This window comes from Poecilia formosa, unplaced genomic scaffold (genome assembly GCF_000485575.1).
Source record: "Poecilia formosa unplaced genomic scaffold, Poecilia_formosa-5.1.2 Scaffold115, whole genome shotgun sequence".
Classification (NCBI taxonomy): Eukaryota; Metazoa; Chordata; class Actinopteri; order Cyprinodontiformes; family Poeciliidae; genus Poecilia; species Poecilia formosa.
In genome coordinates, this window is record NW_006800054.1 from 55,282 (window position 1) to 82,922 (window position 27,641).

At 39.3% G+C, this 27,641-nt stretch overlaps 2 protein-coding genes across 6 annotated transcripts; one reads left to right on the forward strand and one right to left on the reverse strand.

Annotated features, from left to right (window-relative positions):
* The first annotated feature begins 35 nt into the window (after positions 1 to 35).
* Positions 36 to 22,846, forward strand: camsap3 (calmodulin regulated spectrin-associated protein family, member 3). Of its 4 annotated transcripts, none has more exons than XM_016675518.1 (18): positions 36 to 586; positions 7,595 to 7,857; positions 13,731 to 13,871; positions 14,069 to 14,155; positions 14,707 to 14,739; positions 15,428 to 15,566; positions 16,541 to 16,680; positions 16,766 to 16,841; positions 16,948 to 16,990; positions 17,110 to 17,165; positions 17,337 to 17,409; positions 17,491 to 19,510; positions 19,600 to 19,724; positions 19,956 to 20,236; positions 20,351 to 20,444; positions 20,703 to 20,827; positions 20,919 to 21,037; positions 21,127 to 22,846. In XM_016675518.1, the coding sequence occupies exons 1-18, from the start codon at positions 454 to 456 to the stop codon at positions 21,424 to 21,426; spliced, it is 4,248 nt and encodes a 1,415-aa protein (XP_016531004.1). In that variant the 5' UTR covers positions 36 to 453; the 3' UTR covers positions 21,427 to 22,846. The 4 variants fall into 4 exon arrangements, with proteins under 4 accessions (XP_016531004.1, XP_016531006.1, XP_016531005.1 ...); XM_016675520.1 differs by having other exon boundaries at positions 17,376 to 17,409; XM_016675519.1 differs by having other exon boundaries at positions 37 to 586; positions 17,373 to 17,409.
* nr5a5 (nuclear receptor subfamily 5, group A, member 5) lies at positions 22,827 to 27,543 on the reverse strand. 2 transcript variants are annotated; one of them, XM_007560360.2, is made up of 7 exons: positions 26,931 to 27,543; positions 26,399 to 26,514; positions 26,156 to 26,297; positions 24,639 to 25,360; positions 24,416 to 24,535; positions 24,178 to 24,325; positions 22,827 to 24,039 (listed from the first exon to the last, which is right to left on the reverse strand). In XM_007560360.2, exons 1-7 carry the CDS (start codon positions 27,028 to 27,030, stop codon positions 23,792 to 23,794), a joined length of 1,596 nt encoding a protein of 531 aa, XP_007560422.1. In that variant the 5' UTR covers positions 27,031 to 27,543; the 3' UTR covers positions 22,827 to 23,791. The 2 variants fall into 2 exon arrangements, with proteins under 2 accessions (XP_007560422.1, XP_016531008.1); XM_016675522.1 differs by lacking the exon at positions 26,931 to 27,543 and having other exon boundaries at positions 26,156 to 26,319; positions 26,399 to 26,508.
* Between the last annotated feature and the right edge of the window lie 98 nt (positions 27,544 to 27,641).

Consider the following 27,641-nt stretch of genomic DNA (forward strand, 5'->3'; position numbering starts at 1 on the left):
CCGCCCTCGTTGCGCATCCTTAATTCCTATTGGCCAGTTGGGTGAGCGAGCGATGCCAGTGTGGAGCACCTGGTAGTCACTCATCGCCTGGACTAAAGTGGAGCTGTGTACAGTGAACTGACAACACAGCAATGCGGACGAAGAGAGGCAGAAACGATTGGGAATAGTCCGGCTTTCTGAAACATCTCGGTGTTTCTGAGCTTTGTCTGATTGTAAAGTATAACTAAGCGGATATTTCGTCTTCGGGAGGACGTAGAAGAGGACATTAGCTGTCTGGAAAGCCAAACTGGGGCGGATATTTCCCGAGGAAAACCTGAAACCACATCCGTATTTCCAGCCCTGCGGTCGCGTGGAATACTCAACTAAAAGAATGGTTGCCTGAGTATTTTTATACACTCTTGCATATATTTTTTTGCCAGCATCGCTTCCGAATTTTTTTTTTACAGTGCCGCTATGGTGGACTCTCCCACTAAGAGGAAGACTTTTGTGGTCCCAGACATAAAGCCATTGGATTTGTATGACTGCAGTAAATCAAAAATATGCGCAAGTGTAGGATGGCTGTTGGCGAAGTCCTACGGGAGTTCAGGTAGGTTTTTGTTCGGGCCTGGTGGCTTAAAATCCTGTTTTACTCGGGACCTCCATTCTTTTGTTGTCTGGTAATGTGTTTACATTATATTAGTGAAATGCACATGCTTATATTGTTCGTCGATTTTAGCACAAAGAGCCGCATGTGAAAAGAGGACGCTGGCACTGTATGCATTTTTTTTTGGGACAGTGACACATGTCATTTATTGTCTCTTTGGGTATGTATGTCAGAGAAACGGGCCTCCTCTTGTAGGCCTCCCTTATCAAGCTAACCACTCTGTCCTAATACCAGCCCTGAGGTCTGAAATGACAGGCTACACAGACATGGTACACAAGGCATTTGTGTTCTCAAATATGTTCTTTCATCTGTGATAATAGCAGCTTAAACCAGGCAGACTGAACTGTGGAACCAATAGGGGTAGATGAATTCCCTTGTTAAATAATATTCTGCATTCCTCCATGGCAGCTTTTAAATTATTAGACATTCTCCAGTCAGCAAAACTCCTGATTGACAAACCATCCAGCCGCTGTGATGCAGGAAACTTCCAACTTAAAATAAGTAGTATTTTTACATACAGCTCAGATATGTGTTTGGGTTGCTTAAGCTCTTGTCAGCTTTGACCCTGATATGTTGACGTGTGGCTTTGTTTTAGAACACCAACTAGGAAAACATTAAAACTCACACAGAGGAAATGAGACACCTAAGTAGTCATGTGTGCCTTTTCATTCTAGTTGACTTTAAATTTTACACAAACGACTCTCTCATCAGTGAAGTGATATGCAATTGACTTTAAGGTAATTTAATCATATGTACTGAAAGGTTTAGAGAAGATTACAAATCTTTCTCATTTTGCCAATAAAGTTGTTTTATGTATGTGAGCTATTTTGTTACACAGTGCTACACTGATCCTGTGTTTAAGACTCCAGGCTGTTGCCACCTTTGTGTACTCAGTTTAGCACCTCAGCCACACCCTATGGTCAAAGTCATGCCAAGCCATGGGGATATAACAACAAAACACTGTGATCATGTTTAGTTTCTGTCTTAATCAACTCAATGGCCTTGCTGGTAGAATCATGCAAATTCAGGATGACATCAAGTCCTTTCCCAGAAATTCAGCTGGTTAGGACAGATAGCCCAGGATCATTTTAGCTTTTCAAGGGCAGTTAGCTTATTTAAAACGATAGACAACATTTTAATGGCAGTCTTTAAAGACCTTTCTAAGATATGTGCCAGAAATCCAGAAATGTACGAAAAGCTTTGTCATCGAATGTATAAGCTCCTCAAAAATAAATCTCTATTTAGTCATAATAATCTGCTTAAGAGGTTGAATTAAAATATTTATGTTGGCATGAAAAAAGGTATTAAGGCTTAGGGACCAGGACAGCAAGTAGGTTAAACATAATCATTATTCATTTAAGCAAAGAGCATTCAAGGAAATAATCAAAAGGCTAAAAATACTGAACTAGAATTTTAATTTCTCTTTTACCTTTTGGCAATGACATCTAGATCCGTTGCATGTATTCTTAGAGGACTGTGACATTGTTTCAAAAATGAACTTGGATATTTAAATAGGTAACGAAAACATGATCCACATGGAATGTCACTATGGAAAAATGATTAACAAATCATCTGAGGGTGACTCAAGCTAGTGCTCCATTAAGCTGGAATGAAACTCAAGGTTTACCTGTTTAGGCTAGGAGGACGCTTGTTTTTCAATAAGCAACCCTTGCATGCCTTCAGTTTGCTTAAGCCACGTGTTTGTTATGTCTATTTTAATGTTGTTGTATAATAAAACAGTTTTTTTTTGTTTGTTTTTTTTTTTAAATATGTTACCAGACAATATTGCTGGTAATATCTAGGATGGGAGCATTCAACTCCAGTACTCAAGGGCCAATGTCCTGCAACTTTTAAGTGGGAATCAACTGGCTCAATTAAGCATACAGTATACAGTCGAGCTCTACATTGTCCTGCTAACATCCGGGTCATTTGACTCGGGTTTGATGAAGGGGAAACGCATCTAAAAGTTGCAGGATCCCAGCCCTCGAGGGCTAGAGTTGAATATGCCTGGTCTAGAATGTTTGCTTGTTGTTAGTGTTCGGTCAGAAAGTTTAAATTGTGTACAAGGTGATTTTCTTTAAGACCAAGCCTTTCACACTGTTGCTGAATTTTACTTTAAATTTCAGGGACTTCAGGTCAATTTACCCATTTGCCAAATCATACAGCCATTTTGTGCCTTTGTATTCTCCATTTCAAACCTATACACAAATCATTTTGTACCCATGGACTTAAGCCATTTTGTTTTAGTGTAAATGTGTATTTTATTGACGTACTTTCATGAGTTACAGACAAAGACGTTTGTACAAATTCTCAGATTTTATGTAAAATATTATTCAAAGATGAGTTAATACCTGAAAATTGACTCCTTATTGTATGAACCACTGTAAGAAAGGTCATTTACCACTCTCTTATAGGGGACTTGGATTTGAAGTGCATCAATATCTAATTTAGAGTTTGTTTCTATCATCTCCTCATATTGCATACTTGCCCTCTCCTCTAGTGTTGTCCTGTTTACTTCTGAAGCGGTCGTAACGTAATCACTTTCACCCTATAGGATGTAGCTCAGTGTACACTGGCCCTTTAATGCAATTAAGCCTCGCGTGCTGCAGTAGAGCAGTGCCTGTGTTAATGTTACAGGATACAAAGGGCTTTCAGGGCTAGCATGTTCATCGTAAGTGGATCTTTGAGGGCATGTGAAGACGAGACGCTTCATATGTTGTGTTTTCTCTCTCAATCGGATTGTGGTTCAGAGATCAATATTTGCTTGCTTTCAACACTGTTTTAGCCACACAAAGAAAGTATTTTGTTCTATTTATTTTTTTCATCTTAATGTAAATTAAACTGGAGTTTTTTTACTTTCAAACCTCGCCGCTGCACATCGGTAATGATAATGATCAATGTGTGGTTTGAATTTAAATGTTCTGTAATATAGTTGATAAAAATTAACTATGGTGGTCTCTGTTGGTGTTGTTCTGAGATTGAGTGGTTACATGGAGTGTGGGCTGCTATCATTGCTCTTCTGACTAGAGCTAAGTTTTGGGACAACAGAACAGTACCTGCTTTGTTCTAAAAATAAAACCCGATAATCATACGTGTTTGATTCTTTCAGCCACATGATGAGGAAATCTGAAACAACAAGCAGTAATACACTGAATGTCAGTGAATTATCCACTAAATAACAGTTTTTAAAAGTTTTCAGCAGGCATTTGCTCATCAGACCTTCTTTAAATCTGTTGTTCTTAAACTGTAAGGATGCTGTTCTTTCATTCTCAGGAACCTTTCTTACTTTGAACATTTGAGTGCCAATGTTTTGCACAGAAGCCTGTTCGGCTGTGTATTATGACCACTTTGAGAGATGTGTTAATGTTCTATGACCCCGCCGGTATACTAGCTCAATCCGTCAATGAAAAGGGACACGTTCCCTGTTATCCAACTGTCCACGTCAGTTTAGATACCAGCTAGCACAGCAGACCTGACTGCAGCTTTGCTTGCAAATTGTCAGTTCCTCCAGACTTTTCAAAGCTTTTTACAGTTTTTCCATAAATAACTGTTTTGCATATCTGCTCAGTTACCTTTTCTGTTAGCATGAATAGGAAAAGGTCAAAGTGAGCTGCATCTGTTGTCAGGATTTACTGCATTTGATCCACAGATGGACAGTTGCTTCCTTATTTTACCTGGAGTAATCTGACAGTGGTACTGACTGAGTCAATAAACTTTGCAAACTTTTGACTTTTGCCTTCTCACTCAAGCTAATAGATAAAGCACCGACTCATGACCTGTAAAAACGAGATGTTCTTGCACCAGCCTAGGCAAACAAATATATATATATTTTTTTTTTTATAAAAATGGTTTTAAACAATTGTATGCATTTCAATACCAGCAAATTATGTTGTTTTGCTATGTTATAAGTTGAATTCATATCATAACCTCCCATTTGTTTCACTGTTTAAATGGCAAAAATTTGACTTCATAGTGAGTTCTTTATGCATCTGCTACTTGAAATGTGCCACTGGCTTTAAATTGATATGTGACGGATTAAGTCATTGTTCATGGTAAGTCACATAGGGAAATTATTCTCAGATCAGTCTTTCTCATCTCGCTGAGTTGTGGTATTTGCATCCACTTTGCCTTCTAGGGGAGATTTTACAGCATTTTTATGTATGTATACATTAACTACTTTAGCTGCTGACAGGTATTTATAACATTAATGTGAGCACTGTTGGAGTTTTAGCTTTTGAGACTTTAATATTGGAACACATATAACGAGTGACGATCAGTTTTAGACTCAAAGGTCCAAATGTTTTCTGGGCTTTCATTGCTGATGTTTCCATTTCTAAAGGACCTTTGAACTCTGAGACACTTATTTACAGACACCATTGGGTGCGTTCACACTGCAGCCTGAAGTGACCCAATTCCGATTTTTTATTTATTTTTTTTGCCAGGGTCGTTCACACTGCCAGTAAATGCGACCTGTATGCGTTCTGCAGTGTGAAAGGGCAAACGACCTGAAAGTGTCCCGCATGCGCACTAGAGGGCGCAATAACGTCAGCGTTCTCAGTGTTCTGTCAACTGCCATAAAAAGAAGAAGTGCTCAGTGTTTGCGGAAGTAAACATGGAAGCTAACGGTGGAGCTTAGCTTACATATTTGAAGTTGTCTGGCCGGAGCAGCATATTAACAACTTAATCTTCATATAGCCGTCATGGTTGTCATTTTCTTCTCGCTTGCGAGTATCAGGACGCAGAATAGTGAGATTTGTTGAGAATCAGTGACGTTCAGTTCGGATGAATGCGACCTGAACGTTAGGTCACATTTGAATCGGGTATGAGTCGCATTCGAAAAAGAATCCGACCTGTGCTGTTCACACTGCCATGAAAAGATCGGATACAGGTCGCATTACGTCAAAAAAATTGGAATTGGGTCACTTCAGGCTGCATTGTGAACGCACCCTATGTTTTTGTTCGAAAACTGCTTTATTTGTGGGTGTGTCGAGTACGGTTTTAACACATTACTTCTAGTGTAATGTTGGTAATCTAGATCTTAAATACTCAAAGACGTGCTTAGTTTTCTTTCTTATTAAGATTTTCAGGAGAAAGGTGTGTCATAACTCTTGGTGCATTAGGTGAAGGTTGGAACTGGGAAGTTATAGCCATTAGTCTGTTGTGTATGCTTAGACAGCAAATTCTTCTTAAGGTGTATTACTTGTAATTTTTCTTTAATGTTTTTTTTTTGTTTGATTTTTTTCCAGTAAATCTAGTCACTTAAAACTTGCCAAGTTCTTTTGTATCTTTGTGTTTCACTTTGAACCATACATTTAAAATCCAATTATAAGTTAATATGCAACCACAGAGACAAAGAATTAATTTAATGTTCAAACTTTGTTTTTATGTTTTTGAATGTTGCTTTTGTTATTTTTTGGGGGGGTCTGTATTGTTGCAAATACGACATTGTAACAATACTGTGACTGAAAGATGACTCTTTATTAGCTTCCTGTGGTTGATGAGCAGATGGGAATTTTAAAAACTACACAACAAAACCTGCTGTATAGAACTCTCAGGTTATCTGTACTTTTTTTTTTTTTAACGGACAAACTAAATTTTTTGATCTCCCCGTTGTCAGATACATTGAACGCTTCATGGTATTATATCCTAAGAGTAGATTCTTAAAGATTGCAACAGATCCTGAAAAGGTAATCAAAAATCAGGCTTCTCTGAAAACAAATTGATTTACTGCCTCTTGGTATTTTGACCTGAGTAAGTCAGGCACCTTCAATTAATATCTGAAAATTGTCAGCTAGTTTCAGAAAAGCACATGTGCTCAATAAAAATGACATTGAAAAAAAAAAGCTGCAGAGCATCTCGTAATTTGGGAGTTCCAACTTTTTGAGTTTATCGTTACGTTTGTTTTTCTACTTACTTCTGTAATTATAACTGGGTGGTATAAACAGCAGGCTTAATCTGCCCCTCTATTTGTCTGAAGGCAACTTTTGAAACCAGCTAACTGTTTTGTGTTGGTCTCTACCTGAAGTTATTGAAAATGGTAAGGGTGATAATTTTTTAACACATTTTTTGGGCTTAAAAATGTATCAAGCAAATTATTTTTCTTTACTGTTTTAGTTAATGTATGAAAATAATTTGCAGTTCTACTTAAGCACCAAATTACAATTCAATAGACAAGGACCAAGAATAACTTGTTCATATAAGGCACACATTTTTTTTCTACAAAAGTTTAAACCCATTCTACTTTCCGTATCACTTGACATCCAGGAAATGTTTTTGTTTCCATTTATGCCCTTCCTTGGGAGTTTTTCTGTCTTTTTCTACAAAAGTGTTTTGCCATCTGATATGTGAAGCTGTTTGGTTGTAGACAAATTTTCTCTGTTTACTTCATAAGTGTGATGGTCATGGCTAACCTTGAGTCTTTGGATTGAATGCAAGATCCCACTGTTATACAAATATATTTGTATTATTTTATATCTGCTTCCAGAGCCTTATTTCAAAATCTGGTTTGCACGCTTCTGGCTGAATTAAATGTTCCCTCTGCCACTTGTTAAGTCGTAGTTTTGCTCAGTAAGTGTAGTAGCTCATTTCCAAACTCCTCAGGTTTGTTATTTTTGTGCTCAAGGCTCTGCTCTGCTTTGTTTACAGGTGTGGATGAACAGTGCATCACCTCTTAGACATCCGTTTAATCTTCCAGAAGGTGTTTCCTGGTTAAACAGGATTCTAGCTCAACCCTTTTTAATTTTATATTTTAAGTAGTTCCTCCATAACTTTACCTACACATATCCTTGTGACTTTAATATCTTAACACCCATTTAATTTGGGTTATTTATAATTACTCTTGAGTTATTTGTCTGTTATATAACCTGTACCTGCCCTACAAATGACCGTTACCAAACCATGGTTTTAAAATGCTAATTGATCTAATCATAATCTGTTTTTGTCCATTGATAGAAAATGTCCCTGCAGAGCTGCGTGACCCCTTCTACTGTGACCAGTATGAACAGGAGCATCTTAAACCTCCAGTCACACGCCTGCTGCAGTCCTCAGAGTTGTACTGTCGGACCTACAGCATCGTAATGGGGAGTACTGGATCGGAGGCACAGCCCAAAGACAATGTCGCCCTGCTGCAGATCCTCACCCAGAGAGGTGCAGTCGCCAAAGATCAAGGATCCACAGTGACCGAGGCAGACCTGCAATATAAACCTATCAAAATGGTAATGTCTGCCAAACTTTTTGTGGAGCTTTTTTTTTTTTACCTGTTTTTGCAGAACAGGGTTAAATTAAGACTTTAAACTCAACTGATTTTTAGTTATGTTTAAAATATTTAAAATGGGTAATTGCACAGACATCTGCATCACCTCTTTATTCACTAAACTGCCTCCAAAATCCAGCGCTAGGCAAAAATGTAAAGAGCAGTTTTTGCTCAAATTCAGAACAGTAACGTAATGAACAGCAATACGTTGTGTGCATGATATGCTTATTATTTTTTGTGCCTTATGTTTCTCTACTGAAGCCAGTTCTGTTATTCAGAACAAAATAGAAGAGGTCAGATTCACTTTACTGTTATTGGGCCATGTTTATGCTTTGATTCTGGGGATTAAAGGACATCAAAAAGACCCTTACTCACTGAGCCCTTCCCCCAGTGCCATGCACGTCCCTAACTGATCTCAAAAGATGAGTGGTTGCAGCTGCAAGGATGAGGGCATGACTACTTTACTTTCAGGGTGTGAGAGGGAGATGGAGTCCATGTACAATAGAAGGTCCAGATCAGAACAATAGCTAGAGAGTTCTAGTGAAACTTTAGCTGCTGTGTTGAGAGAATACATTGAGCTGGCTCAGTGAGTTTAAATCAAGAGAAACAGGTTTGTCCTCTTAGCTGCTGACAAAGCCTCTCTGTATGTCTTTCACTCTTCTTGTGACATTATATTGCTCACAACTCTTTAGCCTGAAAATGAATTTACTACATATAGAGAAAATATAATTTTTGTATATTATTTGTGTTGGGTAGATGACATTTAAAACGGTTTACTGTGCAGTTTATATAAACCATACCATTTACACCGATCAAAAGCCCACAAAATTTGTGCACACACATGCTGTTTTTGAAAACGAGGCCCACCTCTGGGATTTGTAGGGAACACTGTTGTGCAGGGACTCATGTTTGCTCCACTGCAGCCGATTGCTTGGTACCACAGCTTGTACTGTACACCTGATGGCAGCAGTCTTTTTTTTTGTTCTCATTTTCAGCCATTGGTTGCATTTCAGTGACATAAAAATGAAATCTTGCTGTTCACTGAATCCAGCAGAGATGGGTTAATACCATGTCAGTATGAGCTTACACACAACAAAAGACAGGAATGCACAATCAGTGGGCCGACAGTGTTGTTGGTTACAGTGCTGTCCTGCTAGCTTCCATAGGCAGCACTATGGATTTTGTTCCACTTTGCAAAGAATGCTTCTTAGGCATAAGAGTTGTTGGTGTTTGGAATGGGCTAGTTTTCTGATGATGAGCCAAATTTCAACCTTGGAGCAATATGCCCCACAATCAATTGAAGCAGTTCTTGCAGAAAACTGGTCAGTACTTCTTTTTTATTTTATTTTGATTTATGACTATTTGCTCTTTAAAGCTGGATCCTCATTCTAGTATAGATGAGCGGTAAACTGTTTTACAACTGTATAAAGCTTTTTCAACCAAAAGACAACATGTTTTTGCTATTTACCCTTTCACGTCTTTTTCTGATTATTTACATCCGGCATATTTTCAGCATCATACTTGCACAATAACAAGCACATTGGAGCATCAAGTGCTTTCTTAATCCTCTCAAAAGCTTTTTGATAATTGCCATTTTCTTCTAATTTCATGTCTTGACACCTACTAAAGGAAAGCTAAAAGATTTGTAAATGTAAATACACAGGTATCTGTCATTCATGGTTGTCATTTAATGCATTTAGTGCATCTCTGTTTTTTCCACTTTAGACAATGGCTGTTCTCTGCGTTATCACTTAGACATAAAGCTCTTCTCTGACTGTCTCTACCACTGCTCCAGTCGCTATTTGGTACTGTAGTGCATTATCCCCCAGTTATGGACCACTTTTGGAGTTTGTCTGCCAGTGACTGGCAGTGCAGCTTTTATGGCAAGCATAGAAAGTGGGTCATGCTGCAGTATTACAAGGATGGAGCATCAGTGTGGTTCCTTGCCAGTAAAACAGCTTTTGCAGCAGTGGCAATCTGCTGCAGGTTGGCTCTTTGTTAAAGCTTCACATTTCTCTAGATGGGATTCACAGCTATGCTTCTCTACTACTGCTGCGGCCAAGTAATTTGCTTTTACACTGCAGATTTCATGTGGAAAGGTCAAGGTTGTTGCATTAGCGTTGTTTACTGATTTTTGGAAAACTGGGTTATATTTAAATCCAAACACGGCAGATCAACTAAAGTCGATGTTTTGTTTCTTCTTGCATCTACATCAGGCTGGAGCTTTGGTTATCTGTAATAAAAACAGAGACATAGTTCCCCTGTTAAAGTGTACACTGTTTCTAATCAAGAAAAAATGTTATTTAGTTAAGATGGATCCTACTTTTTTATGTTTTATCTTGATTTTTCTTCATTTAATATTTTGTAAAATGTTCTTAATCAAGTAAAGATGTTTGTTGTTGTAATCAAAGTCTTCTATATTTTAGTCAATGAGGATCTATCAATATTTGGGTTATTCTGCTTGCATCTGCCCAGCCCCCCTTACTCCTCAGATTGAGGATAAAGATCTCTGAAGATTAGGCATAATCTAATATATAGACTGAACGTCGTCTTTCATGATTGGCCGACATCCTAGAGATGACCACTGACCCCCAATTTCACATGTTAAGTGGATGATTGCAGTGCTTTTTGAACAAAAAATGTACCAGAACCATTTGAGTAACTCTGAGCCATGTGAGTTATGCTTGTTAAGATTGTGAAATGAGAGGTGTGACTTGAAAACCATCAGCCTTGTTGTCTAGCTGGCTTCTCCCGCCATGCCAGCTCTGCCTTTTATGTTCACCTTTAGTGAGGGTTTGCCAGGATGGGTGGGTGCAACACAAACTGATTAGTCACACCTTGAAGCAGTTTTACAGTATCTGGTATTGACATTGATGTAATAAAGTTGATCCCAACGTAGCTAGATTTCATTTTTGTCCTGTATTGCGTTTGTTATATCAGACACACTGTCTTAGGGAGTAGTGCAGGTTTCTGGTTAAGCGAACATCAGTCAAGAACTTAGCTGAAACCGTTAATATAATGATAACCTTATACCATTTATTCTGCTTTGGTCTGTTGCTCTTTAGAAAATAATTGTTTTTATTAATTAATCTTTGAAATGTGCTGCATTTATTTTCGTGTACGTTTATTTTTGAGCTGATTTCCCGTGGTTAAGTGCAAGGTTCGTGTACATATGGGTATTAACCTCTTTTCCAAAATCCCTGGCTGGGCCCCAGGCCTGCTTGATCCCCCTGTTTGTCTCCCCATCAAACAGGAACAAGGCAGGGACGGGGGATGGGGTTAAGTCATATTTCAGACGTAATCCCCTCAACATGACTTTGTCTAAAGATCAACATTATTCCTTTTTCTTTCCTTATTTAACAAATATCCTGTAAAAGTAGACTTTGTAATCATGTTTTAGATGTTTAATGTTAAAGTGATTTGTTGTTTATTTTTGCTCTCTGCAAATATATTGCAGAGGTGCAGGATGTTTCAGAGAACCAGGGTTAAGCCAGGAGCACAAATCAGTACTGCAGTCAGGCTTGTACTCAGATGCATTATGGGTCAGCTGGCTGGTTGTTATGGTGATCTGGCAGGCTCAGAGCTGTGTGCTGGAGTGGCTTCTCTCTCTACTCATTAGGGAACCTTGTGATTTAGCTTAGCAAACTCCCCTGGGTCTGCAGTGGCAAATCTGCAAGTGGCTGCAGCTCATTCTTCCTGTTCTGTTTAACTTTTTTTTTTTTAAATATCTTAAATCACCACTGTCATTTGAAAATCACATAACCCAACAAAGGCAGAGTTGGCCACATTCGGGGACACATGTGGCTTTTGTTGTTGCCTTTCGTGTTGAGCTGTGGTAGAAATCTAAAGCTAAATGTAGAAATCTGTTATGATTAGAAAGTACTTTGTGTTTTATAGATTTTAATAATATTTTTATACGTTACAGTATTTTTTTTTTTCTAGAACATTTCCCTTTTTAGTGGAGTGCAAAATGTTTTGAGCTACGTCTCCTGAACAGGCAGATGTGGGAATCTCACAGGCAGAACATTTTTGAAACGTGCAAGACGCCACACTTGCATGTTTCATATTTGTATCTATTTAGTAGTGGGCATTGAGGGAATCTTTAATATTTGCATTTTTTTTCACTGTACTTTAAACGTTGTGGAAAAAAATTATACGACAAATTACAACTGCTGCTGTTGTGGTCACAGCTTCTGAAGAGGACGGTAATACGCCTGACATTCATAATTCTGATGATTATGACAGCTTGTTTATCATTTCATTCATGCACTGTGCAGTAAGTAATATAGATTACATTTAACAGAAACTACCAAATCTATTAACAGATCATTTTGCAAAACACAAGAAGTGTTTTATCTGTTATTAACACTGGTTAATAAAATCATATGCACAATCCTCAAATCTAATAGGAAGCAAAGAGCTGGTCGTTTGTATTTACCAAAAAGGCAAGCTGTATTTCATAACCATGACAGTAACAGCTTCTTAGTTTGTCAACAGTATTTGGAGGGCAAACCAGCTAGGGCCTCAGTTGCTGCTCTGAATGACTCGTCTACAGAATAACCCAATATTATCTGACAAATGTTTCCTAGCACAGCCTGCTCTGCCAGGGGTCTGCCCAGGTCAGCACTTTACCGCTGGGTTCAGTAGGCAGACATGTATGCCAGGCTGATTGTCGGCTACACTGCTACTACTCCGTATCTGGGCAAAAGTAAAAGGGAAAGGATGTCTGGCAAGTGTATTCGTTAGTAGTTAAAGGAACTAGGCAATGATTTTCCCAGATTAAGCTCCAACGTGTTGATCAACTGGGTAGCCTATTGACAGGAATGAGTTGATTTTGACCAGTCTTTTCTTTTGTAAGTAATTAACAAAAGCAGAACAGCTTTATATGTTTGAGGATGAGGGACAAGCTGTTAAAAGAGTAACCTTATGTGCAAATAATTGTAATCTTACTTTTTAAACGTTTTGTCCTTCTGTAAGGACTTGTAATTATATCTGGTCTAAATAAAAATTTCTTGTCTCTGGGACATTGATGGTAAACCAAAAAAAAAAAATCATTATTAAACTTGAATAAACTAGAAAAAAATAGGTTTAGATATATTTGAATTGTAACACTGTAGTGCAAGCAGAGCACAACTACTAATAAGTTAACAGGTTTAAAGAATTAACTTTCTCGCTTTGACTGAGCTGATAAGGTTGGTACTACATTTAATGAGCTCTGTAATGACCTCCTGTGCATGAGGAAATACCCAACGGATATAGCTGCAAATATGAATGTTTTCATTTATATTCTGAACTCACATTCAACACATAATTTAGTCTTAAACCTAATAAGATTCACCTCTTCTTTCATGGGGTTTTTCTTTTTCTATTTGTGTTTTCTTGTTGTTGCATAGCAGCCTTTTTTTTTTCATCTGGCATATCCTACATGTGTGTTTTTTACATGAGTCATGGAAATATTTCACTGTGTAAAGGGTAACACAAAAAAAGGGAAAATAGATGAAGAGTGACGGCTCTAGGACCTGTGTGTTATCATATTACAAGTCTGCTGTCTATTTAATGATTTAATGAATGTACAAACACAGGTCCAAAGTTCACCCACATCTACTGTTTTGTGTTTGCCTGCTGAAAAAAGTTTGAGACGTTTCTTTTTTCCTGGTCAACCAATGGGTTATAGTGACCTCTAGAGGATACTGCTAGTAAACAGTGACAGCCCTGCAGCGGGCAGAAATGATATCTATTGATTAAAAACAACTGTTCAAAAAATATTGTATTCACTAATTAGTTGATGAGTTTAATTCCTTTTCTTTGTCTTTTGGGATTTTTTTTTTTTTGCAGAGTGCCCATCTTGCAGTGATAGATGCCTTGATGGCGGTGGGAGCCATGGAGACTGTGACTGCAGTGAAGTCGTGTGGCTCTGCTGAATTACTGGATGGAGCTGCTAGTTGGGAGGATGCTCTGCTTCACTGGGTTAACGTGGTAAGGAGTAAAACAAAGCATGTTTTAAACTCAGATTTCTATTATTTTTGAACGTATTGATTTATTTTTATCCCCCTCTTGTTGGAGACATATTGCGCGAATTCAGATTTACTTGTGATGTATGATTTTATTCTATGTTTTCTTACAAATATCTGTGGTTAGTATGGATTTTAACAGTTCTGACAATCTGTTCTTAGTTAAACCAGAAGCTGCGAGATCGCACTGAAGGAGCTCAGACTGACTCGTCTCAAGCAACAACAGAACCCCAACCTGTTGAGTCTTCTGTGAGTATTGCTGATATCCAGAACAACTCGGCACATGAACCTCTGAATCTTTTCAGGATTACTTAAAAGGGTTATATTTAAACAAGAAGACATTTGATCCGTGCAATTAATTTTCTGCAAACTTTGTAAACTAAGTGACTTTTTTCAGGTGCAGTTAATCTTAAGAAGTCAAAGTGAGTTTTAGTAATGGCCAATAATAAGGACAATGCTACAAATATTAGTTTATGCCTTTTTGCTTTTGGATGAAACACTCACCTTTTTCACAAGAACTGTTTTTTGTAAACAGACGAAAGTTCAGGATCAGTAATATCTAGTAAAATAAAAGCAACAAGGGAGAAATACACAAAATAGGATGAAAGTGGACTTCTGCAAACTTTACAACAACCTCAGGCATGGAGCACTTGAAAAAGCAAATTTCTTTTGCACTTTCAAAAAGCTGTCCGGTTTGTCTTTTTCCTCCACTATGATCTTAATACCTGTCCCTGTGCTCCTGTTCTCCATTCTCCTCCTTTTTTTCTTTTTTTCTGTTACTCTCTCCTTTGCTCTGACAGTGTCCTACACGCTGGTATTGGAAACTTGTTCCTGTAAGTTCCCTCCTCTTTTCTGCATCCATATCCGTCCATCCTTCCAGTGTCCTCATCAAATTTCTCAAAATTCTGATCAGGTCTGTTCTTTTAATGCCCATGAGCCGGTTTGAGTTTGCATTTTTGCATCAAATCTTTGTTTGCACTGAACAGCACTTGATTAAAAGTATAACAGCAATGCAGTTTCAGGATAGGTCCAGAAGGCATTATTTATGGAGACATGAAGAGTGCATGAATCATTGTTTTAAAAAAAGCTGGACTTTGACTGCCATGTGTATGCTGGTTTCTTAGATGCTTTGTGTTTGCACGGGTTTTACCATTGAGGAGTTTAGGCAGGTGGTTCCTGCCTTGTTTTGTATTCTGCAGTACTACCTGAAATGTTTTTCCCTCTCTTTCTCTTTCTTGAGGCTCTCTTGACCCCCTTTCTCACTTCCTTTTATCTCTGAAATAGTTTTTGTCTTTGCCTCAATAACAAACTCAACCATTCTCACCTCCTTTTGCATGTCCTTAGCTGTACTTTTTATTTGTCCTCTTTCTTTGATTCAAAAGTAATTTCTGACCTGTCGCAAGCAACAGGTGGCCACAAGAGTGCACTCGTGTGTCCTTAAAGAAATGACTAACACGTCAGATTAAGTTATTAGTAGTCATATTAATTAGTTTGATTTTTTTTTTTTATCTGTTTTTATAGCTCCGCTACAGGAAGGATAAAATTCAGTCCAAAGTGAAACCGATCTTTCCAGAGGTGAATGAAGTTAAAGATCTCTCCAGTGGTTGTGCTGTTGCTGCTGTCATACATCACTATTGCCCTGGACTACTAAGGCTTGAAGGTACTGACATATATTTTTTAATTCTGTGCTTTAACAGAGTGGCTTTTAGCAGGATACAAATTATAGCTCAACAAGTGGATGATGGTAGCAGCTCATACAGCAAGAACAACACAACACTAAATTCCCATTGAGATTGACAGTGATTTTGATTTTAATTTATTTAAACTTTGTTTTATCTCTAGCAAAAAAGGCATGATCCAATTTTTCTTTTGGTCAACTGTTTAATTAAATATATAAATTTGGACAAAAAAACAATACCTTTAACTTTAAAAAATGTTCCTATTAACAAATAAAAACCTATAAATATTAAAATAATTTGTTAAATGTATTTGAAAAACTCAGAACAGATGAGACTGAACTTCCAATAAAGAAAAATTAATCTTGAGTGTCCTGTTTAGCGAAAAACAAAACTGAGACTTGTTCTTGATACTTAATTGCAATGATGGTTATTTCATATTGAATTTAAACTTGGCATACATTTCTGGAATAAATAGACATTTCGAGGCATTTTGAAAACTATTTCTAATTATTTTTTTTTTTTTTGGTACGGGTCCTCCTTGGTCTATTAACAGAGAACGCAAATCACCAACCATTTACCTGGTAAATGCCTCTTCACACATCTGTTCACATGGGAACACTGAACTCGTTTACATTCTGAACTCGTAGTTCAGAATGTAAACGAGTGGAACGGCTCTTTAAATAACTATACTGGAATCCACAAGTAGTGTGATAACCTCAGTTCACAATTCAGTGCAATTCAGTTTATATCCAAAGCACCAGGTCACAACAAATGTTGTCTCAAGGCACTTTACAAAAAAGTCAATTCAACCCGATCAAATGTCAATTACATGCATTCCAAATTGACCCTAGTTACTTATTACTTGAGTTAATGATCCTAGTTACTTATTACTTGAGTTAATATAATGACTACAGGTCATGTCTATCAGTTTAACACTTTCACTCCTCTCTGTAAGATGTTTGTATGAAGGACTCCATGTCGGTATCGGACAGCTTGTACAACCTGCAGTTCATCCGAGAATTTTGTGACAGCTGTCTGAAGGGTTGCTGTCACTTGACACTTGAAGATATGCTATACACACCACAGGAGCTTCAGGTAACCACTCTGTCATTATTTGACTTGTACATTAAAATTACATGATAGTTCTCTAATGTCTGACTTGATGCGTGTCATCCTGTAGCTCAATTTTCTGAGTTTCCTGTCTGAACTGCTTTACTGGTTTGAAGTACAAAGGCCAGAATTTGTTCAGCCAATCGGTGAGTGTCACAGGTTTGGGTTCTTTTGTAAATGTTGAGCATTACTCCGAAGATGAAATCCTAATGGATCTAACATGTACTCAACTGGGTTCTCCATTTTCATCAGATGAATCCACACCAGTGACACAGAGTAACACCAGTGGTAACGGGTACAGAAATGTTTTGATGTATTTATTTATTTTAAATAAATTTAATAAATATTTATTTTGTATTTAGAGTTGTCCAACAATTAGAGAGCTAAAACTACATTTTTTTTTCTATTTTTCAGTACTTCTCCTAACATCTTCAAGAAGCCTTTTCTCCCCATTTCTTCTTCTGCATCAGGTATTAAGTCAGTCAGTTTGATTCCCCTCAGTCCTTGTTTTTGTTTCAGTTTTGTGGTGTTGTGTCCTTATTTCTACATATATATTTCATGCATATTTTGTTTGGTTATTGTGTGCATCCCTGTGATGTTTGCATGCCTTTACGTGTTTGTCTGTGTCCCATTGTACTCAGGACCTTTGACTCAGTCTACCTCAATGTCTCATATAGAAGGAGTTGGAAAGACATGGAGCAAGAAACCTCTCAGGTAGTGCCAGTACACAGAGTACATAAACGGTTACATCCACCAGTTTGTTTTTACTTGAACTTGCTTTCCTGTTTCTCTTAGTCGGCCCTTGTCAGCAGTATCCTTCAGCATCCCTTTTGGCCTTGACAGTGACGTTGATATAGTGATGGGCAACCCTGTAATAACCCGCTCTATGAGCTCAGATCAACTCAACCCAGCAGGCCAAAGCATGAATCAGCCCTACACTACTCCTGAAGACATTAGTCATTTGGTTGGTAAAGCCCCTGGACCAAACGGTCCTCAGAGAGCATCATGGGCCACACAGGCTCCCGTTATTCCAAGGCTGGCTGAGGAGAACGGACTTGAGACGAATGAAACTGGAGAGGTGCCCACCATTGAAGAGGCTCTCCAAATAATTCACAATGAAGGCAAGATGGAACCTAGATTACACCCTGATGGTGCTCCTGATGGCTTCTACCTCCACTCACCTGACGATCCTGCAAGTTCTAGATATGATGGCAACCTGACCCCCATAAGCTGCTCTGCCCCTACGCACTCAGGAATGATGTACCAGCCTAAAGAGTCCACCAGGGAGCCAGCTCGCACCAGAAACACCTCAGGATGTTCACGGGATGATGACTCAGTCTTGAGAGATGGCAGTTTAGATTCGGATGCCTTAGAAGACCTGCCAAAGGCCCAGTCGACTCCAAACACACCAGCTTCCATTGGCTATGTTAAGGATTCACCCGACAGTGGCGTGAAGATGACCAGCTTTGCAGAACGCAAAAAGAAACAGAGCATGGATTCTCCTAAAGGCAGCGACCTGTCTTCCCCTCAGATGACCTCTTGGGCACAAAAGTCTGAAGAAAGCCCAAGCAAGAGCCCACAACTAAATAATGAGATGACTGAACTGGGAGCTCGGCTTGAAGAAAAAAGAAAAGCCATCGAAGCCCAGAAAAAACGTATTGAGGCCATTTTTGCAAAGCATCGTCAAAGACTGGGGAAGAGTGCTTTTCTGCAGTTGAAAAAAGAACAGAATGATGTTGACTCTGAGGAGAAAGGAGAAGAAGATCTTTCACGTTTGACTTTGGAGGAACGACTTGCTCGAATGGAGGAGGAAGGGCAGGAACAAGATCAACAGCGCCTCTTTGTGGAGGATGAAATAAGTGGTAGAGGAGGACATGTGCTCAAAGAGGCCAGTCAGACACCTGGTGAAAAAACAGTAGCCCCTTTAGGGGATTATAACAACGCTGTGTCCAAGTTAACCGCAGCATTGTCCTCCCTGCAAACTGACATGCAGCGACTGAGTGAACAGCAGAATCAACTAATCAAGAAGAAACCTGCAGCGTCCACGAACAAATCTTGGGTTATTCCAGCCGACCCTAAGCCTTCCAACTCGGCTCCTCCTTCACGCGTCTCACGAGAATCCACCCGAGGTTTGAATTTAGCCTCTTCTTCTCCCTCACCATCACGCAAAATGGCAAACCCTTCTGCTCCTCCTAAATCTCCTAAAGTTCATCGACGAGCTCAGTCTGTACCCCCTAAAAGTCCAAAACAGAGTCGCCAAATGGACACAAAGTTCCCAAAGGATTCAAGGGTTCTCACCCCACCCCAGAATGTGGACCGTATCCCCCATCTTCGTCGAGTAAATTATTTACAATCCCAGGTTCAGACTTCATCCTCCTTCTCTATAGGCAACTCTGAAAGCCTGGATGAGCTACGTTCATTTGGGCCCACTCCCGTCCCCACACCTTCGTTGACTCCTATACCAACGCCACCTCCTCATCCTGCAGCAGACGATGCCCTGTCAGAAGTAGGCTCCAATGATGGACAGAGTATTTTTAGCATGGACATGGAGGCAGGTCGCTCACACAGTCCCCTGGTAAAGAAGGAAGGGCTTGCTAGTGCAGGATGCAGCTCTGGTGCCCCTTCAGAATGCTCCTTCGAGAGTGAAGCCCCAGCTGGAATGTCTAATGGCAAACGGAGTAGTTTAATTGAGATCTCACTCTCTGCCTTGCGAGCGGAGAGGGAAGAGGATGACGAAGTGCCTGACACATTATCAGATTCAATGAGTGATCGAACGGAGCCAGAATCGAAGGCAGGAGTCGGTTTCTTTTTCAAGGTTGGTGCTACATCTCATTGTTTTGGTATCTGGTAAACCACGGTTTAGGTGAGTGTGTTAATGGCTGTTCATGTCTACTTTTTTTGTAGGATGACGGGGATCGACCAGAGGATGAGATGGCACAGCGAAGAGCAGCTCTTCTTGAGAAGCAGCAAAGGAGAACCGAAGAGATGAAGAAACGCAAACTTGAGCAGGAGAAGGAAAAAGAATCAAAGTAAGACTTTTCTTCTTTTTTCCACTTATGCAGCTGGTCGTATTACTAAATATGAACAGCAATGGTGCATACAATAAAAACAATTTTAGCAAAGTAGGCACTCCCTAATGACTCAAGTACAGTCATATATGTTTAGATTATAGTTTTTAAATCATATTTGCATTTTTTTATATTTGTATCCCCAGTATTATATATTTTGACATTGTGCTCTCTGTCTCCCTCTGCTCTTAGCAAGCCGCAGTGGATGATCATTGAAGGCTGGGGCAAGAATGAAGAAACACCCCAGGCCCCAGGCACCCCTCCGGCATCACGTACCCCACCAGCAGAAGGCACTCCCCAGCGCAGAGGAGACTTCACCAGGCAGGAGTATGAGAGACGACAGCAACTGAAGATTATGGAAGATCTGGACAAAGTGCTAAGGAAGAAACCTACAACAGTCCGTGATGTGAAGAAACAGAGACCTAAGACGGTTTTCAGGGATGACTCGGTTTTGTCCAATAGTCCCGTTAAAGGTAAAGGCTTCCGACACCACCACCAAATTTCTAAGTTTTAGAAACATTTTCTCTGCTTTTGCTTGTTTTTTTTGTTTGTTTTTTTATAACATGCTCCTGTTGTTTTCTGTGCAGGAAACAGGCTGAACAAAGGGAACTTCCACTCAATGATGAACCTGTCCTCTATGGCTAATGACTCTGGAGGGCTGACTGTCAGGAAATCTCCAAGGTAACATACACAGAGATGATGGTTTAAATTTATTCATGTAGGGGCTTTAAATGCTGGAACATTGCAATAGCCATCAGAGAAAGAGGACCTGGATAATGGATTTTTACAATGAACAAGTGGTTTCATTATTTGTTTGTTTCTCCGTCTCTAGCTACAGTTGCTGTGGTAGTCGTTATCAGTGCTATCAGGTGCAAAGGTGATTGTGATGATTAATGTCTGTAACCCACTTATAGTTTTTTTTTTTTTTTTTTTTCCTAGCCGATCACACTCTCCCTCTCGGTCACGGCTAATGTCACCAGGGCGAAGGAGTGCCCAGAATGGGGAAAAAGACTGGGAAAATGGATCCACCATTTCCTCCCCAGCTTCCATTCCAGAATATACAGGTAGCTGATAAATTCATGGCTAAAGTTTGTTGTAAAAATGTGAGCATTGTTTTATTAGAACAGCATATCATGTGTGAAAACTGTTTTTCAGGACCAAAGCTATACAAGGAACCGAGCTTTAAGTCCAACAAGTTCATCATCCATAATGCTATCACTCGCTGCTGCCTGGCTGGCAAGGTCAATGAACCACAAAAAAACAAGATCGTCGAGGTAAACAATGCTGCTACGTTACGGTCTCACCATGAGGCCCACGCGCTTACCTGCAAACTCTACGTGTGTGTTTTTGTTTGTCTTTTCAGGAAATGGAAAAAAGCGCAGCCAACCATTTCCTAATCCTCTTCCGAGATGCCAGCTGCCAATTCAGAGCAGTTTACACCATGAACCCTGAAACCGAGGACATGGACCGGCTGACTGGCTTTGGCCCACGGAACATCAAACCTGAGATGGTGGAGTCCATTTACAAGTATAGCTCTGACCGTAAACAGTTCACCGTCATCCCGTCCAAAACCATGTCGATGAGTGTTGATGCCTTCACCATTCCTAACCACTTTTGGCAAAAGCGTCCAGGAACACCTAAAAAGTTGAACACCCCAAATTAAAGGCTCGCCTATGGTTGGGAAAGATGCTACAATTCAGGAAATATACACAGTTGACTCATTCTTCTTTTTTGGTTCACTGGCTAGTGTGGAGTGTCGGATTGTTCTGTTGGGGGGGGGGAATGGAATGACTGCTCAGGTATTTTTCCCGTTATCAGCTTGTACCCTGAGAACCGAAGTAGTGACTTGCCAAGAAAATGAGTCAATCACTCCTTAAATAAGCCACTCTAGCTAAAAGAGTTTATCTCCAGAGCTTCTGACAGGTTCTGAATGATCCATTCAGATTGTAAAATGTAATGGGACAAATTTCATTTGGATAAAAAAGAAAAAAAAAAACTGTTTCCCTTTTCCTCCTCATGCTTTGCCTTACCCTGCCTTGTCTGAGTCTTGTTTTTTTGACTCGAAAAGGGTGGGGAGGGAGGAATTACACTGCCTTTGCCCGCACAACAGTATTTTGGGTACAAGCAGCTCCCACCCCTCAAAGTTTTGGTTTGGTTTCCTTTCGCTGCCTTTTCTTCTTCCAGGGCTCTGTTTCCCTCCAGTATACTGAGACACATGGCTCAGCTCTCTACTCTGATTGGAAATGAAGGCTGAAATGTATAGGCAGTTAACGCTGCTCTCATATGAATGTAGGGCACACGCTAGCCGCTCCTAGTCAGGACCAGAAAATACCATAGATTTACCAGAGGCTACTTTCACTGCAGATTGCTTTACACACTCGAAACTGCTTGTGCCCCATATTTTCTGCACTCCACTCCTTCAGCTGTAGACGTCTGGATGTTTTTTTTAATATACTTTTTGACATGCGTTTTGTTAGCAACTGATCGAGTCATGAAGAGCTGAAAGAAGAATGAAATATCCTGTGACTTTTCTGTTTATTGTTCTTTTTTGTTCTTGGAAATAATGGTTTGAGCTTGTCTTGCGAGCTCCAGGGAAGGGACAAAGATGAAGGAGAGCTTCGTCATGTTTATCAATACTTGGATAAAGCTCTGTATGACAATGATAATCAATCTTGATTTAATATATACTGAATGCTGAATACTTTTTTTTTTTTGACAATTTGTAAAAATTAAGTTGACCTTTGTGAGCTACAAATAAGCTAGCCTGCTGCTTAAGCATTAGTGAGATGTATGTTTGAGATGACAGTGAGTGAATGAGAACGAATTTGAATTGTTCAACAGCTGAAGTTCCTGATACTGTTTTAGGATAAATAAATCATGTAGGTCACTGAGCTTGTTTCCTAATGCATTATTCCCTGTTTATATGTCCAGGCATATAAACAGTAGGTTTCTTAACGAAGGATCATTCTGGACTGTAACAGCCCTCGTCTACCCCACAGTCTCTTGAGACTCCTTCATGTACAACTGGGGAATGTAAAATGCCAAAAGCTTTTTCTTTTTTTCCTCAGTGCTAGTAAAAAAAATGACTCCAGAATTTCTTGATTAATTCAGTGCTGGCAGAAAATCTTGAAAATCAGCTCTTTCTTTGCAGTCTTGCAGCACTATTACAGTTGCCATAGTGCAGCTACCTTCTTTTAAAATCACAGAATGCCTCCATGTAATGTGCTGTTTGAAGGGGACTCCTGTGGATGCAATGTTGAAACCATAAATAAGAAATAAAATGTTGATTAAGTATGTGTGTGGGGGATTATGTGTAGATTTAATAGATGTTTGTATTTATCAACTTGTAAAGCTTCATATGTGGTAGTGAAGACTATATTTTGATTCTGTGCAATTCTCTCTGAAACTCCCCACATCATCCAGAGGTATATTTATTTCCATTTGAATTATTTGACAAATTTATTTTTTAGTTTGAGGTTCTCTGTCCTTTTCTCTCAATTTCTTTTTTTCTTTTTCTTTTTTTAATGGTTATATGTCAAATTGCCATTTCAGAAAAGATGTCATAAGTTTTTTTTTTTCTTCTGTTTTCTTATTTGCCAGTACATTTTGTATGTTCATTTCATTAAGTGACTCCTTGACAACTGGACCAGAAAAATAAAATCCTTTTTAAATCATCCACATTGATTTTTTTTTCCCCATTATTTAATAATCATTTTTATTTCCCCCCCCTCATATGCATATTTTAGAATTTGCATGTGGACTGGAGACCTTCTTTGAAAAGATATACTGCAGAGTGAGAGTGAATAACACGTTTTTTATTTTATATTTACAAAAGTTTTTAGACACAAAATTGCTTGACTACTGAATGTATTTTATTACTTTTGTTGAACAGTTTAGCTTTTCCTGTTTACATGAAATAAGATGACACTTGGGTCCTAATTTAACACTGATAAAGAAACCTCATAGCATGACCCGTCTTCATCTTAGAACATCTTTGAAGGTGATAATTTTTCAAACTTCAACACCTCCTAGTTGTGCTTAGCGTGCAGCATCTCCGCAAGTAGAGAGTTGCAGGGTAAATCTCCAAGAAGGTGGCGCTGGTACAAATAGTCCTCAACTTGCAAGCTAATGCTGCGCACTTCTGGGAGCCGAAGAAGCAACTGCCCAAACTTGTCAGAGTGTCCCGGGTGGCTCTGCTGGGTATGTTCCATGAGAGCTCTGTTCACCCTCTCCTGAGTTTGCTCTACTTGTCTGCGGTTCTGGACTGACTTCACATCTGATGCATTTAAATAAAAAAAAAAAGGGAAAAAAAAGCACAAAAAGTGGGTTGAACAACTAATAGCAACTGCATTAATGGCAGATCAATAGTTGTTAAACACTTGACTTTAACAACTATTGAATTAAGAACACTAACCTGGATTGAACAGGACAAGGTATTTAAGACAGACAAACTCGTGCCTGTCAAACTGGAGTGCCTTAAGTTTGAAAACAAGGTCTTGGGTTCTTGATACTAAGCTACTTAACGTCGTTCCAGCCTGGGACATAATGGTTGACACTTCAATCTGCATCACAATAAATCACAGTAACAAGTGTGTGAGTGATGAAATTAAGCATGCCTCTAAATCTGTATAGATAAGTGTCTAATACTTAACCTGTTGACCTGTGACCAGATAAATACAACCTTCTTTTCCGTAAGTGACTTGTCTGCAGAGGTGGTCTAGGACCAGCAGCTCACTCCAACAGCTTTGCAGGAGCGACATCTGATCGTCCACCTGTCAGAAGCACCACGGTGTGTAAAGTAAAAGACTAAAACTCTAGAAACTGCATAGATATTATCCTGCATCTGACTGGTAGTGTAGCAAAAAATGTCCTCACCTTGAGCTCTTTAAAGAGATTGCTGTTTCTGGCCCACTCCACAAGTCCAAACAGAGTCTGGTCAGCTATTTTGCACATGATGCTGAATGTATTTAGACAGTCATGCTTCCCTCGATTGGCCTGCTCTCTTTGCAGACTAGCCAAGACTTTGGTGCATAGCTGACCCTCATCTTGTTCACCCTCCAGGAGCTGGATAAGGAAGCTGGGAGAAGGAGTGGTTGGTGGAGGCGTTGTCTGAGTACCAGCCTGGGAAATAGCAGGAGCTGAGCTTGGTGTGGAGCAGGGGGAAGATGTCGGTGTGCATGTTGGCGTGAATGAATGGGCTGAAAAGTGTGTGGGAACGGGGTTGTAGCTGAAGCTGGGTTCCCCTTTATCCTGCAAGTATTCAGGGAAACCACAACAAAGTCCACGGAAAGGCACGGATGGAGGTGATAGCACTCTATGATTGTTCATGGTACAGTCCAGAGGCATGGGTTGACAACTTTGCTCCATCCCAGACGGATACATAATGTGGGATAGATGAAAAGCAGCTGAAGACGATGTATTGCTTGTTGAGCCACTTATTCGATGGTCATTTGGAGATTGGGGACCAGGCGTTTGCCTTGTTTCCATCTTAATCCTGTAGGGATCTGTGTTTGCCTTTTGTTGTTTCATCTGCCTGTCGCGTCTGTAAAGAGGCCCAAACTTATTCCTGCCACCTCTCATACGATCTGCTCTTACAGCTGAAGGCAGAAAGAAGTCATAATTAAAAGGGTTTGACACCAACACTTGTAACATCTTTGGCAAAAATAAATAAATAAAAATATTTAAATAAACATTACTTGGGGCACAAGTTGAGTAACATATCATATTTGACACACATTTACAAATTTCTTTTATTGACACTTTCCTAATTTAGCCAACTCTAGAATGATTTAGTTTCATAAGGAAGAGATGGACATTTGCACTCCCAAGAAAATAGTATTTCCTCCTTTCAAGAGGTATTTTCTTTTTCTTTTTCTGTTTTTATTTAGTCACACTAAATAAAAAGTAAATATATATACTATATAGTATATACCTCAATACTATGTAGTATTGAGATATGTAATATATCTCAATACTATATATCTCATAGTATTGAGATATATCAATACTATGATATATACAAAGCACTAATTTCTAATGATAATTTGAATTATTAAGAGAGAATAAGGCATCTAGTACAGCGGATCGGCCCAATAGATGTTAGTCAGTTTTTTTTTTTTTTGTGGAATCATTTATAATTTAATAATAGAGGCAGTCATATCTTTACAAAGAATTGTATTGGTTTTGGAAGGCATTTTTCCTTTGATAGATAAAATCCTAATTTGAAAACTGCAAATTAATATACCTTTTGCATAACTTTTCAGTGTAATTGACATGAAAAATTTAAGTGTGACAAATAAAATCCCTGCAGAAGATATCTAATGATGCTTTTTCACAGCAGTGCATGTGGCAAAGAAGCACAACTACATCAAAAGTGTTGAGAGATCATATACCTTCTTTCTTCATGCCTACAGCCAGACACTTCTGGAAGCGGCAGAAAGGACAGCGTTTTCTTTGGGACCGGTTCATTGGGCAGCGTTGTTGCTCTGAACAGGTATAATGCTTGTTATTCTGCACTGAGCGTTTGAAGAAGCCCTGCGTGAGAAAGAAACACTGTCTGAGGGGGGAAAAAAGCCTAAATAAATCTGGGTCCCCATCATCACAGAAGGACCACATATCAACAACTTATTCCGTACCTTGCAGCTCTCGCAGGTAAGCAGTCCATAGTGGTATCCTGACACTTTGTCACCACAAACCGGACAGCTCTCCTCTGACTCTGACCGACTGTCTGCCTCAGTCTTTTGTTCTCGAGCTACCAAAAGACAGTAGATACATCAAAACGTGTGACTCGATTTTTGACACATACTTCTGGGCAAGGAAATGTATTAAAATCAATACCGCTCACATGAAAGGGGGTTTATTGCTCAGCTATTGAGCAGACAAGGAATACTACAGGACCATCCCTCCACTGCAGAAAGTATCTTATCGCTCATCTAGATTTGTTCGACTTTGATAACATGCATGACCCTTACATAATTTCTATCTAGTGAATGAAAACTGTCCCACATACATTTCTGAATCTAAAGTCTTTTAAAGTTGTTTTTTTTCTCTGCAAGAAGGAGTCATTGCCTTGCCAACAACACATGTACATTTCACAAAAAGTATTACCAACAAAATGTTTTAACAAATTTGAAAAAAGTTTCACTTTGCAATCCATGCCGTACTCACATGTTGATGAGCCCTCCTGCGTTAACAAATCCTCCGGATGGCTACCAGAAAAATGGGCAGGAGGCTGGGGCTGTTGTGCGTAATAACCAGGGATGTCCATCTTCTTGGGACATGAACGCCACAGTCAGCTTAGTTTGATCCTCATTATTGCAAAGACCAAGAGACAAGACAGTCACAGCAGGAGAGCCAGAGAAAAGCCAGGTGGTGGTCAGGCCCAACAGCTCTGATGGACTGACAACTGTTGGAGGCCCACATTTGGACTTTGGTCCATAGTGGGTGTCATAAAACCTCTCCTGACTGGCACTCCTAACCAGTCAGTATATCAGCAAGCAAGCTAGCCTGCCGGCCCCTTCCTGGGGGACAGATAGCCACCTGCTGGAATCTTACTGAAGTGAAATCACTTCTGGATCACTGAACCATTCTGAATCCCGGCAGATAAGATAAGAGTCCATTAAGGAGCAAACAGGACCACTGCTAAACTACAAACATGCAGATTTGACTTTAGATTCTTTTTTTCCCCCCCTATTTTAAGGGTTGCTAATTGTGGAAAGCACACCTCACACACTTTAACATTTATTCTTTTTTAAAAACGATGATTAAATGACTAAATCTTCGAATTGTGTTCAACTTGAACATTTTAATAATAGCTACTGCAAAAAAGAAAGCACAATATGTGGGTTCAGTTTTCTTCTTGCTTGCTTGATTCTCAGC

Bases quoted from the DNA above. Each gene is read 5' to 3' on its own strand.
- nr5a5 (XM_007560360.2), bottom strand. From the start codon at position 27,030: ATGGACATCCCTGGTTATTACGCACAACAGCCCCAGCCTCCTGCCCAT. The intron at 26,515-26,930 runs GTGAGTACGGCA...GTCTTTTGGTAG, and splicing joins GCAGGAGGGCTCATCAACAT to CTCGAGAACAAAAGACTGAG. The intron at 24,326-24,415 runs GTTAAGTATTAG...ATTGTGATGCAG, and splicing joins ATCTGGTCACAGGTCAACAG to ATTGAAGTGTCAACCATTAT.
- camsap3 (XM_016675518.1), top strand. From the start codon at position 454: ATGGTGGACTCTCCCACTAAGAGGAAGACTTTTGTGGTCCCAGACATA. The intron at 587-7,594 runs GTAGGTTTTTGT...GTCCATTGATAG, and splicing joins GAAGTCCTACGGGAGTTCAG to AAAATGTCCCTGCAGAGCTG. The intron at 17,166-17,336 runs GTATTAAGTCAG...CATTGTACTCAG, and splicing joins CATTTCTTCTTCTGCATCAG to GACCTTTGACTCAGTCTACC.